The sequence below is a fragment of the Elephas maximus genome, chromosome X (genome assembly GCF_024166365.1).
Source record: "Elephas maximus indicus isolate mEleMax1 chromosome X, mEleMax1 primary haplotype, whole genome shotgun sequence".
Lineage (NCBI taxonomy): Eukaryota > Metazoa > Chordata > Mammalia > Proboscidea > Elephantidae > Elephas > Elephas maximus.
The window spans coordinates 137,762,746-137,779,137 of NC_064846.1; the positions used below are offsets into that span (position 1 = coordinate 137,762,746).

Here is a 16,392-nt window from a genome sequence, read left to right on the forward strand (position 1 = left end):
ATGTCTTATTTATGAAATTTCAAGCCTGCCCTAGGGACAAAGCCTAAGCCAATGACCTCTTCTAGACTGACAAAATACCTGCCTTTTAAAATTGGACATAACTGTCTAGGTAATGCTTTAGATGCTAAAGAACTGATGTCCATAATATTATTCAAATTGCATAATATTTATGGATGAATAGAAGAGGTATGAATAACCAAAACTAAACCCGTTGCCACTGAGTTGATTCCGACTCACAGCGACCCTATAGGACAGAGTAGAAACTGCCCATAGGATTTGCAAGGCTGTAATCTTAACAGGAGCAGACTCCCACATCTTTCTCCCGAAGAGTGGCTGATGGGTTCAATCTAGCCACCTTTTGGTTAGCAGCCCAGCACTTTAACAACTGTGCCACCAGGGTTCCTGAACAGATGTGTGAAAAGGGAATATAACAAAATGTTGTATTGTAGAACCTACTGCACAACTCTTTCAACTTCTGTATGTTTGAAATTTTTCATAATAAAATGCTGGGGGAAAAATGGGTTTTCTCTAGAAGTAAAAAGAAATGCTCATAGCCTTAGGCTTACAAATTGTTAAAGGACTTTCCTCCCCCAAATATGCATTTTTGTAACAAACTTACAATGCTGCTGGAAGATTGTATGGCTTCTTCTATTTTATTGAATGTTGTTAACTTTGTACTCTTGCCCTGAGGTGACTATGGCAACGAGAACACATTTATAATTTGAAATAATAAAATAAAGCTTGAAGTAAGAAAGAAAATGTAGGAACCTCTCTGATGAGTACAAAGTAGACATATTTTGTGACTGTTACCTTTCTTCATTTGTTCCTGGGAGAAAGGAGGCCCATAGCAGTGTGCGTGTGTGCATGCGTGTGTGTGTGTACGTGCGTGCGTGCGTGTGTGTGGTTTATATGCTACATTTTGTCCAGTTGAGTCATGGATACTTTATTACACAAAAATATGTAAAGCAGCCCAGACCAGTTTGTGCAGCTGAAAATAATGTTTATGAAGTTCAGGTTATGAGTTCAAGCCCAATTGGTTCAAGTGAATTTACTCTGAGGGAAAACTCAAATCTATGACTGAGGACTATATGAGGCCTGGCTACTTCACACTGTTGGACCACTGACCGAAACAAAGGCCAGAAGACAGAACAGGCTGATGATTGTCTTTATCTCTCAAATGTTTGCTGAATGCAGACTTATTTTGCTAAGTGCTGCGGAGAATGCAAAGACAGCTGGATATCCCTGCCTCACTTGGAGGTGTTCACAATTTAAAGGGAAAAATGAGACACATATATAATGAATATAAATAATAGAAACAATTAATATTTACATGCCACTTTTAGTTTATAAAATATTTTCTCACTTACAAACCCTACTACCCACCCACTGCTACTACAAGAAATACAAATTCTTGTATCACAGCATTATTTATAATAGCAAAATTCTGGGAATACTCTTAAGGTTTCAAAAAGAAAAGAATGATTAAATAAATCATAATATATCTGATGAAATACTATGCAGTCCTTAGAAGCGATGGTGTAAACACACATTATACATAAAAAAATACATACATATACACATATATAATGGTATCTGTCATATTTCCTAAGTGAAAGAAACAAATTAGAACAGAATATACCTAATTCCACTTTTTGTAAAATTACATATATAAATACACACAAATTACATATACTATATGAATATATATGCAAACAGTAGAGTGCTTCAGCTGGCTCATACCCACAAGAGTATACTGTTAAATAGTCTGAAATTTTGCAAGTCAATAAGTCAATTAAGTCAACTGAGTTAAACCATTGTGGCTTGAAGCTGGCTGTGATGGGAGTATTTACATCACAGAAATCAGTAAATGCTGCAAACCAAGGTGTACCAGTACAATACTGTAAAAATATTAGTAAGGCTATACAAAAAAAATTAAGAATTATTCTCTTTAGGCAATTGAATTAGAGGTTTTGTTTTCTTCTTTGTGCTTATCTGTTTTCTGTTGCGCTTTCATTTCAACAAATATATTTTACATGCATAATAAAATCAAGCTTAGAATTTTTAAAGAATAAAAGAAAACAAAGAAACACCAGCATATGCTAAGAGCTGAATCAATAAAACAAAGGTTCACAGGAACAAGCAAGTGCCCCAGGTGCTGAGGAAAGGGGCGTGTAGAAGAGGAAGCATTTGCAGAATTGTAGATGAAATGGAACTTCAGTGATCAACCAGTGGGGGCCCATTTCACCTCAGATGTGAATATGGAAGAAGGTCCCAGGATGAGTTAATGGCAGTGGTGACCCAAAGTTCCAGGTAGTCCCCCTCCCAATCCACTGTTTTTCCCAGCTAATTAATACATTTGTCCTTGAATACTTACATTCAGTAAATTCGTGAAATAAGGCCTAAGACCTCCCAATGCCACTAGTTAAGATAAGTGATAACAAACTACTATTCTTAGAATTCCGAAAGACTTATCCAATTACCCCAACTCTGTTTTTTGTTTGGGAGGTTAAAGGCCATAAATTAGATACTTTCATCAAAATAATTCAAGGTTGCTTTTCAGTATCACGTAGACCAGAGGCTGGCAATCTTTTTCTGTAAAGGGCCAGAGAATAAATGTTTTAGGCTTTGTGGGGCACGGTCTCTGTTGCAACTACTCAACTCTGTCACTGTAGCACAAAAGCAGCCATATACAATACTAAATAAATGAGTATCGCTGTGTTCCAATAAAACTTTATTTACAAATCAGGCGGTAGAATAGATTTGGCCTGTGGGGCTTAGTCTGCTGATGCTTGATGTAGATAATCAACAGGCTGATCTTTTTTTTTTCCTCACTTTATCCCATTTTTCAAGCATCACACAGCTATAGCTGAAGGAATCTATTCCTTAGCTGAAACCATGCATGTTGGTACCAGCACAAATAAGTTGTGGTACCAGAGCCCCCTAAGGTGATTAATAAAAATACTTTTTTTCAAAAGAAATACTGATTATGATTTCCTATACGCCCTGTTATCTGTACATGACAGACGCCCTCTGCAAGGCCACACAAAAACCAAACTGGTTAAACAGAAAGCACCACATGACCTTTGAAAAACCACTTGTGGAATTTCACTGAGTCTCAATTCCTCAAGTGTTAAAAAAAAAAAAAAGATAATGACCGTTTTACAGCGGATGAAATTAAATTCTGTATGTAAAACCATTTTTCAAATGAAAAAAATTCCTCATATGTAGGCTATTATTATTTAAATTCTATTGAAAGAGAGAAATGCTATGATGAATTGTTTTGCAATGTTCTATAAAGTATAACTTCTTAGCCTTTATTTTATAAACCCAGGTTTTTCACATACCATTTTCCTCATAAAAAGTAAGGAAAAATTCCTTGAACTTGTAACATATTTATTCCTTCTCCAATTAATTTATAAAAGTTAACATAATTACAGAAGAATGATGAATAGAAACATTTTTTTTAATGTTCTTTTGGTAACAGATTTTTTTGTTTGTTTTGTTTTCCAGAATACCTATTATTCACAATAGAATTTTTCTTTAAAAAAAAAAACATCAGTTCAAGGCATTATCTAATGTTCATATCATTCAAACCTAAAAATGGGATCCCAGCCTTAAGGAGGAAACAATCATACAATCTGCAACTACAATTTTAAATAGAAGACTGATATAAATAAAATAGGGTCCTCTCCCAGCACCTCCCCAAAGGGAAGGAGGAATAGGGGCCTAGTTTGTAGTATTGAGCCCAAAATCATTACAGTATATTAATATATTGCACCTTAAATGAATGAACTCAAAAAGAGTATCTCACCTAAAAAAAGTATGGGTTTTGCTAGTAGTTCCCACTCAAAGGTAAATCGAGCTAAACTTTCCAAAAAACAGTTTCGAAATACTACGACGTCCAATTGGTAAGGGGGAAAAGAAACACACCATGACTCTCCTTTGTTTGGGTAAAATAATTTTGATGTGTGTTTAATATCGATGTCTTAAGAGTTAAAAGAGAATCAAATAGTCAGCAGGAAGAACTTCCAGTAAGACTTAAGTCATGCTAATATACATCAAATTGCTTTTCTTTTTATCTGGGAGCTAAGAAGCTTAAAACCGCATTTTGTATATGTCGGCTCTATGACCATGAGCCCAATATTTCCTTGAAATAAACCAGCTGTATTAAAATGACTCTTTGTTAATGGAAGGGGGTTATTTGTTGCTTTGTTTTTTTATGATTTGTTTTGTTTTGTTTTTCCCCCCGGGACAGCCAATGAGCCATTCAGAACCTTCTGGAAATAGGTCTTTTTATAGTGTTGAAACTTTCTATATAGCTGAGAAATTGTCTCTTAAAAGCACCAATATTTTTCTTTCTTTAATAAAGTTAAAGTGAAAAATAACAGAAAAAATATGGCTAAAGAAAAATTATATACTTCCATATTTTTAGGTGAAACTTAAAATAATACGTAACCTCACCATCCAGAAATAACTGCTTATAACATCTTAGTATATTTCTTTGAGATCAGGTTTATATTTTCCATCTCATTTTTATACACAATGTTATATTGTCAGCTTTGTCTCTGGTTACTCTTAGTATTGCTATATATTTTAAATGGCAACAATGATAGGGTATTATAATTTACTTGGATGACCATTTAAACAAGACCATTTAGGTTGTGTTTATTCTATTTTATTTTCTAATTTTTCTGAGATGATCCAACTTCTTCTTAATTTAACGTGGAACTATTGATAAAATGTACTGCACTCTCCTCTGCCTTCTTACACAGAGCACAAGAAGCATAATTAACCCGACTCCATTTCTAAGAAGCTGTGTGAATGTGATCTGAGGCCTCATTTTCCTCATCTATAATATGGGGACAATTACATCTACCTCATGGTGAGGATTCAGTGAACTGGGCCATATAAGTACCTGCCAAACCACCTAGTGCAAGAAGCACTTGAGAAATGTCAGTTCCGTTTTTACTGTAACCTCACTTAAACATCATGAACATCGGTGTTTGTGTTCACAGATGAGGAAATTGAGATTAAGAAATGATAAGTGTCTTTCTGAAAGTCAGATCACAGTTATTTTACTGAGCTGGAATATAATCAGGACCAGAGGGCTTACTCAGCTAGGGAGCGTTAGCTCTTCTGGCACTAAATGGTTTTGGGTTGCATGGCTTTTTAACCTCTATACTCTCCCTTTCCTCCCTCTCCACCCCCATTACTCTTCCCTGGCTATCAAGACTCCAGTGTCAACTTCTCACTCCTGCCAATGTACTGGTTTCTCTGTCTTTCCAGGATTCTGTGGCTTCTGGAGGCTGAGAAACTTGTTCACCAAGTTTGTCATGACTATATATAAACTGGAAAGCCTGGTGGTGTAGTGGCTAAGTGCTATGGCTGCTAAACAAAAGGTCAGCAGTTCAAATCCACCAGGCGCTCCTTGGAAACTCTATGGGGCACTTCTACTCTGTCCTATAGGTTCACTATGAGTCGGAATCGACTCTATGGCAAAGGGTTTGGTTTGGTTTTGTGTGTAAACTACAAGTCTATATATTCTGAGTGCCAGCAGGGATGGCTGTCTTTAATAATTAAGTGTGAAATTTTTGTGATAGGGCTTTGTAAAATCTATCTTGCTGCTAGACTTTGCATATTTGTGTGTGTGTATGTGTGAGAGAGAGAGGGATTTCCTTGTAGTAAAAATTCCTGGCTAGCTGAATTTTCTGACAGCTGAGGTGTGTCTCTGCCCTTTCTATCTCTTCAAATTCCTCTGTCACCCATGGCTAAAGTTCAGTATTATAAAATTATTTCTGATCTAGACACATATCCTTTGTTTTGCTTTTCCCATAGAAAGATACAAAAACACATTTTAAACTCTCTTCAAGGTCCTTAGATAAACAAAAGCCCACTTCATTACCATATATTTGTACTTGCTTTCTAATGTAAATTAATTTCCAGAGATGTCAAGAGTAGTTTTTCTTTACTCAACACACAGCAGATTTTTGTCTTCATGGCACGTCGTGTAGGACCTTTAATGACCATGTTTATAAGCCAAGCAGGGCCAGACGACATTTCTACCAGCCCATGTGGTTCCCCATCCCATAATATTCATTAAAAACACCAGAAGACAAGAATGATGCGTTGATTTCTAGAGTTCTGTATGAGAACTAAATAAATTAAGGAACTAGAACAGTGCCTGGCACACGGTAAGTGCCATGTGTTTGATAAAGAAAATAATCAAATAACCTGTACACTTTGGCTGTAGCGGTGACTCAAAACACACTTCCCAAGGGTTTGTGACGACATAAACAAATCCTGCCAGAGCCCACCTGACTGCAGAGAAAGCGTGTGGCAGCACATGAAATTGCCGTTTGGGTTGGTAAAATTCAGTTGAAGATTGGCAGTTTCATATGGTGCAGTATGCCTCAGCTATCTTACCATTATCCCAGGACTCTGCCTCTTTCTCGGGCCGGCATGGCGGGGCTGGGGAGCGCGGCGGGCCGGCCATGGGCCCAGACCCTCGTCCAGCCACCTGTCCCTACCAGAGGCCGAGTTCCTCCCCCCATACACAGGCGCTCCCACCCCCCATACCCTCCCACCCCCGGGAGCGCAGGTGGAAGGCAGAGGCTGGGGTTCCGCACACACCTGAAGAGGGGCCCGAGTTGCAGCAGGTGCAGCAGCAGCACGAGCGGCCTGTCGCGGCTGAGGTCGCGGTGCACGAAGAGGAGCGTGAGCTGCACGAGCGCACAGGGCAGCAGCGAGAAAAGCAGCGTCAGCGCCTGCCACATGCGGTCCCCGGCCGAGCGGTAAGTGCTGCTCAGGTACAGTGCCACCGTCGTCTCGGCCACGAACAGGAACACAGACGCCAGTACCGAGCCCGGGAATTTCATCTCCGCTCGTCAGCGGCGCGCACCAGCGGCGGACGCAGCGGCGGCGGCGGCGGCCCGAGGGGCCCCCCGGCATGCCCGTCCCCGACCTGCGTCGCCCGCCGAGGGCACGGGGGCCCGCCGGCGGGCCTGGACGCTGCAGCTGGGCCCGGGGCGAGCGACTGGGCTGGGGTGGGGCGAGAGCGCGGCTCCGCCGGGACACGCCCACGCGCTCAGTGCACCGCCCGCGCGTTGGAGCGCCCGCAGCGTCTCTGTGGCGACAGTCCCCGGTCAGGCCGCGAACCCGCGCCCCGCGACAGCTCGCGTTTGGAGCCCAAAATTATCCAGTGGGCCCTGCTGGCTCCCCGAGCAGCCTCTGGGTCCTAGAGTCCCATGGTCCGCTCTTTGAAAAAAACGTTCACATCCCGTTGTAAACCTGCACCAAACAAGGCCCAGAATTGCGGTCTGGATGCCTTTTCAGTCCAGTCTCTATTTTCTGGGCCTGGGAAAAGCCTGATTTTTCAGAGGACCAGCGTTTCCAGTCCTTTCAAAACAACCAGACCACACAGATGCTTTTCAAAGTGCTGGTGCATTGGCAGGCACCCGCCACAAAGATGGGAAGGATTTAACTTTTTCACTGTGTCATACAAGCATGCCCTTTCATTTTCCAAATACAGTTGTCTGAATTGTTGCTTCCAGTAGTGAAAGACCATCAGAGGTAATCTCTAGGAGCCAACGCCTTCCTACTAGAAAAACTGCCTACAAAATGTGTAACTGTGAGTAACTCAGACAGGGCAAAGACCAGAGCCTTATAAGGAAGCAGTTGTCTAGCCCAAGGCATACCTCTGCTTGCTAGTGTGTGCCAACCCCAATAACACAACCCATTTTCACCCACTGAAGTGGTGACCACCTTATGGACCCACCCCTGCCCTTCAGAACTTGATCAAGACACTAAATCTCTCTAAAACTCAGGTTCTAACCTGTTCCATAAAGGAATTAGACTTCACAAGATCCCCTTCCCTGCTGAAATTGGGTGAATCCATCAATCTTTAGCCATCTCTGGCATTTTTCTATTTAGGAAAATGATGTAAACACAAGTAGATTGTGAAGATTCAGTAGGAATCAAGACAAAAAAATGTAGAGGGAAAGAACATAAAGGGTTTTTGGGGGGCGGGGTTCTTGTGTGGCATGGGAAAATCTATTTATAAGGATTTCGGGAGGATTCAGCTGACAGCTGAGAGATACCAGGCCTTTTCTCTAAAAGGATTACTAATGCCTATTTATAGAACCCAGCAGGCCACCATGTCCTGGATCAGGATACACACAGGGTCACAAATACAGAATCAGCAGCAACGCTCCACAGAACATTTTGTGTAATATTTTATTTGACTCTGCAGTAAGCTTCAAAGGGGAAATTAATTAGGATCTTAGAATTATTCATTAGAACACATTCAATATTTAGCATTAGGTTTTATTTTAAGGCAAAGGATTATCACAGGTTTTATATTAATAAGTGGACTGTCCTTAAATGTGTGTGGGGGGGGTAAGCCAATAAATAACATCGTATTAAGTACTGTAAAGTCCAGTTTATGGGGAATCATTTTCTACAGTACAAAACTAATACAGAAAGCACATTTGGAAAGATCACAGTGTTTAGAACATTGTAACAGCAGTTTTAAAAACAGTAAGGTGCATCTCCAAGCTTCTCAGTCTTGCTTCTAAATAAATTTCATTATGCCATACAGCAAACCCCCTACGTGAAGGGGAACCAACATGATTGACTCTAGTACTTCCCCCTGCAGGAACGATCAATAATAAAAGCTAAAATCTGAAGAGCATTTGCAAGTTTATCCTTCTGCACACCAGCTACATTGCCCCCAGTGAACATCCTCTACGTATTATCATTTGTCATTTTGTCCTTGAGACTACATATGTTAGAGCTTATGATTGCTAGTTTCCCTGTCAAACACCTAAATGGATTTTGACTAAAGATCAATTTAATATCCTATATTGTATTACACTTTTCTGCTAAGACTGAAATATCCATTATTTTTTAAAATATTATATATATAATAATAGACTTATAGAGAGCTTTTTTTAGTATAATAACATGTAACATACCAGAAGACTTGAGAATTTGATTTTACTATAAATATAGTACTACAACATTTTGTGATATAGTAATATATCTGACAGAATGCTGTGCTCTAGATTTAGACCTAACTGCTACAGATATGTCCTTGAAGGTGCCTCAACCAAACCTGCTGCCATGGAGTTGATTCCAACTTATAGCAACCCTAGAGGACAGAGTAGAACTGCCCCATAGGATTTCCCAGGAATGGCTGGTGGATTTGAACTGCTGACCTTTTGGTCAGCAGCCTAACACACCTAACCACTGCACCACCAGGACCCCAAAGAAAGATAATAATTAGCAAAAAGGCATAGAACCTGTTTTGGTAAATAGGCATTTTTTTAAAGCCTCTAATTTTATATACAAGTCTTTAAAATTTTTAGTTTATACAATAAATAGCTGATGCTGTATTTAATAGTAATAATGGATATTAGGATTTTAAGGTGATAATACCTAATCTCTATTATTTGCTGTATTGTTTGCTTTTTATAGTTTTATGTTTTTAAATCTGCATTTGTGCTGAGGCAAATGTATTGCAAAGAGTACAATTTTATTAATAGCACTAATTTATTGAGCAGTTCTTCAAAATTCAATAGTACTTTAAATAAGAGTACTTATTCATTCCTAGGTACGATTAGGAATAAGTAGGTATAGTATATTGACAGATTATTTGTTTTTACCCCCCAAAATAGTTAAAGTCTTGCACTAATTTGTTGCTTGTGAAGTGTATCATTAGGAAGGTGAGCTTTTTTTTCTCTAATGATACAGACATATTTATAAGTATTATGTATTGTGCAAAAACATCTTTGTGGTGAAGCAAATTCTGTTTACTTGGAAAATGCACATTTCAAAACTAACATGTGGGGCTTGACTATCCCTCAGTATATGGCTTTGCAAAGTGTTTCCCCTAAGAATAAGATTCTACAAAATCCATTTTTTTAATTGCTATTAATTTAGTGCCATTAAAATCCAGACTTTCCTTCTGAGCAGAGCTCCCCAGATGTTTCAGTGTGGGAAAGCTGTTAGTCTTCCAGAGAATGGGTTGCTCTTCCTTGTCAGACAGATTCTAAAACCAAACTCAGAGTATTCCACTTCTACTCCTGGAGAGCCTACATAAAACTACTGTTATACTTCACAGTTTTAAGAGCAAAGGGATTCTACAGCTGCTGCAGTCTTCAGAAGACATCTGTAATATTGAAATACTAAAGTCCTAAAAAACACAGAGACAAAACATCATTTAAAGCAATCTGCTTATTTGAATACATCTGCAGTGAACTTGGACCAAATTCAGCCACAGAATTGCTTTTATTGGTAATTGCCACTTATGCACAGATCTTAAAACAAAACTTATAGGGGCAGCATCACAGGCCCTACTAAAACCAAGTTGCAGAAAGATAATTTGCTAGAGGTTGACAGTAGTCAAGTATAGTCTATATCTTTTTTTAAACTGAACACTATATCATGGTTACTTTATACACACTACAAAAACAGTACATGTAAAGCACGTAAATTAACACCACACAACATCTAAAAAGAAAGCATCAGCAGGGACTGTATTACTCTAGTTAAGAAACTGTAGGTGTTCTGTGTTTACATCTGTACACATTCAGATATTTCTTCCCCATGGGTTTAGAGTGCTCATAATTTCTGAAAAAATAAGAGGAAGATGTGTATTTGGGTACTTTCTGAAGATCTACATCCAAGTGCAAGACATGAAAGCCATCTGCTGGTTTCAATTTAGTAGGTGGTTGTTCTAAAACAAAAAATGTATATCTTGACTCTTGGGTGGTTCCCAATATCAAGAATAAATAGAGACAGACTCCAAAAAGAGTGGAGAAGGAGGGTGAAACACGAAGTTTTTCTTATTACATAGAGATACTTGTGACAATTTCTAGAATTCTTGTCCCCAAAAATGCAGTAGAGAGTGATCTCAGGATCTTTGTGAGGTCAAGAAAAATTAATGGGGATTGATACTCTGGAAAAAAAGAACCATTGTTCTGGCATCTTTAATTGAAAGGGAGTGTTAAAAACTGCTCTGCAGAAAAAGCCAATATTATAAGTGTATCATAAATGTATCATGCCAGACTAACTCTGTTTTTTCTTGTGGTAGCTGGACAACAGTGACAATCAGGAGGCTAAACTTTATAGACACAAAACTCAAACAACTTCAAACAGGTGTTTTTTTTTTAATACCCAGGATAGATTTCTAAGAGACTCGAGCATGTTAATGCGCCATGTACATCTCTAAAAGGGGCTAGAAGAATGGAACTTTCCTAACCTATTTAATCACAGATCTTTTTTTCCACAGGGCAGCTCTTGGTACTTCTGTTTGGCATTTTGGGAAACACCACAGTACTCATACAACATGCAGTGTGTCAGTTTCCATTTGCTTTCATAACAAAAAAATTATATATATGTACACACACATATATGTATACTCTTACCCATTGCCATCGAGCCAATTCCAACTCATAGAACTGCCCCATAGGCTTTGGAAGGCTGTCATCTTTTAGGGAGCAGACTATTACATCTTTCTCCGGCAAAATGACCAGTGGGTTTGAACTGTTAACGTTTTGGTTAGCAGCCAAGCTGCTTTAACCACTGTGCCATCAGAGCTCCTATATGTATGTGTGCTGTAGGAAGACCTTATCAATGCTATGAAACAAGAGTGGGCTGTCCCTGTGCTGTTCAATATAGTACTAAACCTGCATGTGGCTATTGCATACTTGAAATGTGGCTAGTCCGACTTGAAATGTGCAGTAAGTGTAAAATACACACGGGGTTTTGAAGCCTCAGTACAAAAAAATGCAAACTATGTCATTAATATTTTTATATTAATTACAGATTGAAATGATAATTTTGGATATATTGCTTTCAACAAAATAAAATTTTAAAATGAATTTCATTTTTTATTTTGCCTTTTTTAATGTGGCTCCTGGAAAATTGAAAACTTACGTATGTGGCTTGCATTTGTGGCTTGCATTGTATTTCCATTGGATGTTGCTGTTCTATTTGTGCAACTCACTGCTGTTATCTTCTACAGATGGCTGCTAAAGGCTTTAATTGGGCAGAAGTTTTAATGAAAACAAATGCTTAAGATAGACAACTGGAGGTGTAACTAGGGCCCTCAATTATGTGCTAGTTTATTGGACACCAATGAGCACACAATTAAGACCCATTCATTAATCAATTCATTCTTGTATATATCCTGTCACTCAGCTATATCTCATAAAAATATATTGGATTTTATTTCATATATGATGCTGGCTCTCCCTCTTAGTTTCTCTGTCTCTGTCTCTCACATACACACATACCCACACACACCCACACACACCAGCTGTATACAGACTGTTTCTTATAGGAACTAAGAAAAACTAAAGAGGATATAAGCAGGAAGTCCTCTCAAATTGTTTATTTACAGCCCTCCACAGCTAATCCTCTCCCTGTTCTTCCTCGGTGTTGTGCACAGAGCACAAGGGAGAGAGAAGAGAGGATGATCTTCTCTTTTAATCCATACTATTCAACTCACCAACAAACCCCCCAAGAGCAAGAATATGGATGATCTGGTTTTCATTTTAAATATTGTTTTCAAATTTAGTGCAGAGGGGTAAAAAAATAGGAGCACAAAGGTAAAAGAAGTTGCAGGATATTCTGCAGAGAACAGACTTTGCCATTTGTGGAGAAGACTAGGTGGAAATGACACAGTTAAATACTTCAGGGAAATAACAACGAATAAATAATTTGTAAGAATCCTAAATGCATCCATCAGGTCTCAATTCGTTAGCACTTAAAAACACACACACACAAAAAAAAAAAAAAAACAAGGAGAGCAACCACACTCCCAGTATGAGATTAATGATAATGGAAGAGGCTCAAATATTTAATGCAGTATCAAGTTTGTTTTTTACAACAGTAAAAATGGCACCCTGGTGGTGTAGTGGTTAAGAGCTTGGATGCTAACCAAAGGGTCGGCAGTTCAAAACCCCCAGAGCTAAAATAGAATGCCCAGCTTTCTTTATGGAGGGGAAGTAGGATCAATGCCTACATTGCATTCTCATGCGCAGCTGCACTCCTTGCAGACTGTCCTGGATGTGCAATCTGACTGCAGAATAGGCCCCCCCATGGGCTGCTGCTGACCTTGGGGGCCGCCCTTCTGTCTTGAGGGGAGTCCAGCCTTATTGAGGCTGGAACTCTTAGCTAAAAACCAACTTGGATGGAAGAGGTAAGGAGAAAACCCACTCCCCCAGGTGAAAAAGAGGTCACATGATTTAGCAGACACAGGAGAAAACATATCAGAATGCACAATTTAAAGAGGAGAAAGAGGACAAGAAGTTGGTGAATTAAGGATGATTCAGCATCAGAGATCCCAGGAAGCAGTAAAACACATTGATAAGACTGGGCTGGTTCTTAGCAATAGTAAATGTACATCCACAACTCACACTGGGATGCTGAGCTTCAGCAAGCCTCCTACCCTCCTTTTCCTGCTTTCCTTGCCAAGTTGATGCTAAAATCATGTGCCCTTGATGAATATGAGGCTGAGACATTTAGCTATTAGTTTGGAGCAATGTTTAATAAATTACCCAGGTCCCCAAAAGATGGCCTTATATGCGACAGAGTATTTTCTATTATTAAATGTCATGCAGTTCCGAGGCCTGAATTAAAGTTCAGACCAAACTCAGCCAAAAATTATTTGATTTCCCAATTTATTTTTGCTCTGCAGACCTGGTCTGTTTGTCACATTTCTCACACTACTAACACTGTAATCCTTTATTTCCAGCAACCAAAATAAATAGTTGCATTAAACAGAGCTCTTAAGCTGAACCAGCCTATTCATATATAATAAGCTCTGGCCAGCCAGAACCGTCTGAGGTACAGATGCTATAGTCAGGATTGGTACAAGAATGTAAAAACTGTACACTTGGTTTTTACCCCAAACACTGCATCCACATATGAAAATTCTATTTGGCTGAAATGATTATTTGAAGTCATAACTGATCACAACTTTCTGTGCACATAGTAACCACTTAAATATAGTATTCCTTGTAAAAATAGAGGACTTGCACATTACAAAGTTCTTTTATGTCCATTTTATCACTAAACCCTCATGACAATGCTGTGAGGTGGGCAAAGTGAATAATATGAAGACAGTGGCCCAGGGAATTGGCAGAGTAAGGTTTTGAGACAGCCAACACAGGACTCTTTGCACTACTAATGGTTTTCCTTTTGATAGTGTGTTTTCCTAACATAGTTATAAATCACAAGCTTATATTTCTTGTATTAAAATTATCAAGATTAGATAAAATACATAGCAATAAACCTAACTAGGGACATAAAGGACATATACAAAGAAAGCTACAAAACACTACTGCAAGAAACCAAAAGAGAGCTTCATAAATGGAAAAACATACCATGCTCATGAATAGGAAGACTTAACATTGCGAAAATGTCAGAACTACCCAAAACAATCTACAGAGAAAATGCAATCCCAATTCAAATTCCAACAACCTTCTTTAACAAAATGGAAAAACTAATCACAAACTTTATATGGAAAGGAAAGGACCCCCAGATAAATAAAGCATTATTGAAAGAAAAAAGAACAAATTACGAGGTCTCATACTTTCCAAACTCAGAACCTACTATACAGTCACGGTAGTCAAAATAGCCTGGTACTGGGACAACAACAGACACATAGACCAATGGAACATAATTTAGAACCCAGAAGTAAATCCATCCCACTATGGACAGCTGATCTTTGACAAAGGGTCAAACTCCATTAATTGGGAAAGAGATAATCCCTTCAATAAATCGTTCTGGAAAAACTGGATATCCACTTGCAGAAAAATGAAACAGGATTCATACCTCACACCAAACACAAAAGCCAATTCAAAATGGATCAAAGACCTTAATGTAAAACATAAAACTATAAAGATCATGAAAGAAAATAGAGGGAAAACGTTAGGGACCCTAATCTGTGGCATAAAAGGATATCAAGCATAACTAAAAATGCACAAACTCCAGAATATAAGCTAGATAACTGGGACCTCCTAAAAATTAAACACTTATGCTCACTAAAAAGAGTTTGCCAAGAGAGTAATAAGAGAACCTACAGGCTGAGAAAAAAAATCTTTGCAATGACATATCTGATAAATGTTTAATCTCTAAAATATACAGAAAATATCAATAACTCAACAATAAAAAGATAAGCAACCATATCACAAAATGGGCAAAAGACATGAACAGACACTTCCCCAAAGAAGACATCCAGGCAGCCAACAAATACATGAAAAGGTCCTCTCGATCATTAGCCGTTCCAAAAAAACCAAACCAAACCCATTGCCACGAGTCAATTCCAACTCATAGCTACCCTATATGACACAGTAGAACTGCCCCATAAGGTTTCCAAGGAGTGCTGGTGGATTCCAACTGCTGAAGTTTTGGTTAGCAGCTGTAGGTCTTAACCACTGTGCCACCAGGGCCCCCATTAGCTATTAAAGAAAAAAACAGAATTTTTTTTCACCCCTACAAAAATGGCAATGATCAAAAAAAAAAAATGATAAATGCAGGCTAGGTTGTGGGGAGATTAGAATTCTCATACACTGCTGATGGGAACGCAAAACGGTATAACCACTGTGGAAAACGATATGGGGCTTCTTTAAAAAGCTGGAAATAGAAATATCATTTGATCCTGCAATCTCTCACTCCTAGGAATATATCCTAGAGAAATAAGAGCGATCACACAAATAGGCATATGAACACCCATGTTCACTGCAGCATTGTTCACAATAGCAAAAACATGGAAACAACCTAAGTGCCCATCAGCAGATGAATGGATAAACAAACTATGGTACATACACACAATGGAATACTTCACAACAATAAAGAATAATGGGAATCCATGAAATATGTAACAACATGGATGAATCTGGAGGGCATTGTGCTGAGTGAAATAAGTCAGTCACAAAAGTACAAATACTGTATGAGACCACTATTATAAAAAATCAAGAAAAGGTTTACACACAGAAAGAAACAATCTTTGATGGTTACGAGGTGGAGAGGGGATGGAGAGAAAATCACTAACTAAATAGTAGACACGCGTTAACTTTGGTGAGCAGAAAGGTAATACACAACATAGGGGAAGTCAGTACATCTTGACCAAAGCAAAGGAAGACACTGAGAGCAATGCAAAAAAAAAAAAAAAAAAAAAACAACAACAGTAAAAACAAACAATAATTCTACGAGTAGATACATAGGTAGGTAGGTATGCTGAATAGGGGTAGGAAGGAGTGTACGGATACATCCATGTACATATATTGGTTTGGCTGCGGATATTTTCACATACATATTTGTATGTGGAGCATGTATATTCATATATATATATATGCATATATATGCATGAATAAAGAAGACCGA

General features: G+C 38.6%; 1 protein-coding gene across 1 annotated transcript in view; it reads right to left on the reverse strand.

Annotated features, from left to right (window-relative positions):
• XK (X-linked Kx blood group antigen, Kell and VPS13A binding protein) overlaps nt 1–7,199 on the reverse strand; it is a 52,603-nt gene extending 45,404 nt beyond the window's left edge. Inside the window, exon 1 of the mRNA XM_049872537.1 lies at nt 6,631–7,199. Coding sequence (XP_049728494.1) covers nt 6,631–6,875 — 245 coding nt within the window. The 5' untranslated portion in view covers nt 6,876–7,199. The remainder of the gene's footprint in view (nt 1–6,630) is intronic.
• Nucleotides 7,200–16,392: the final 9,193 nt, after the last annotated feature.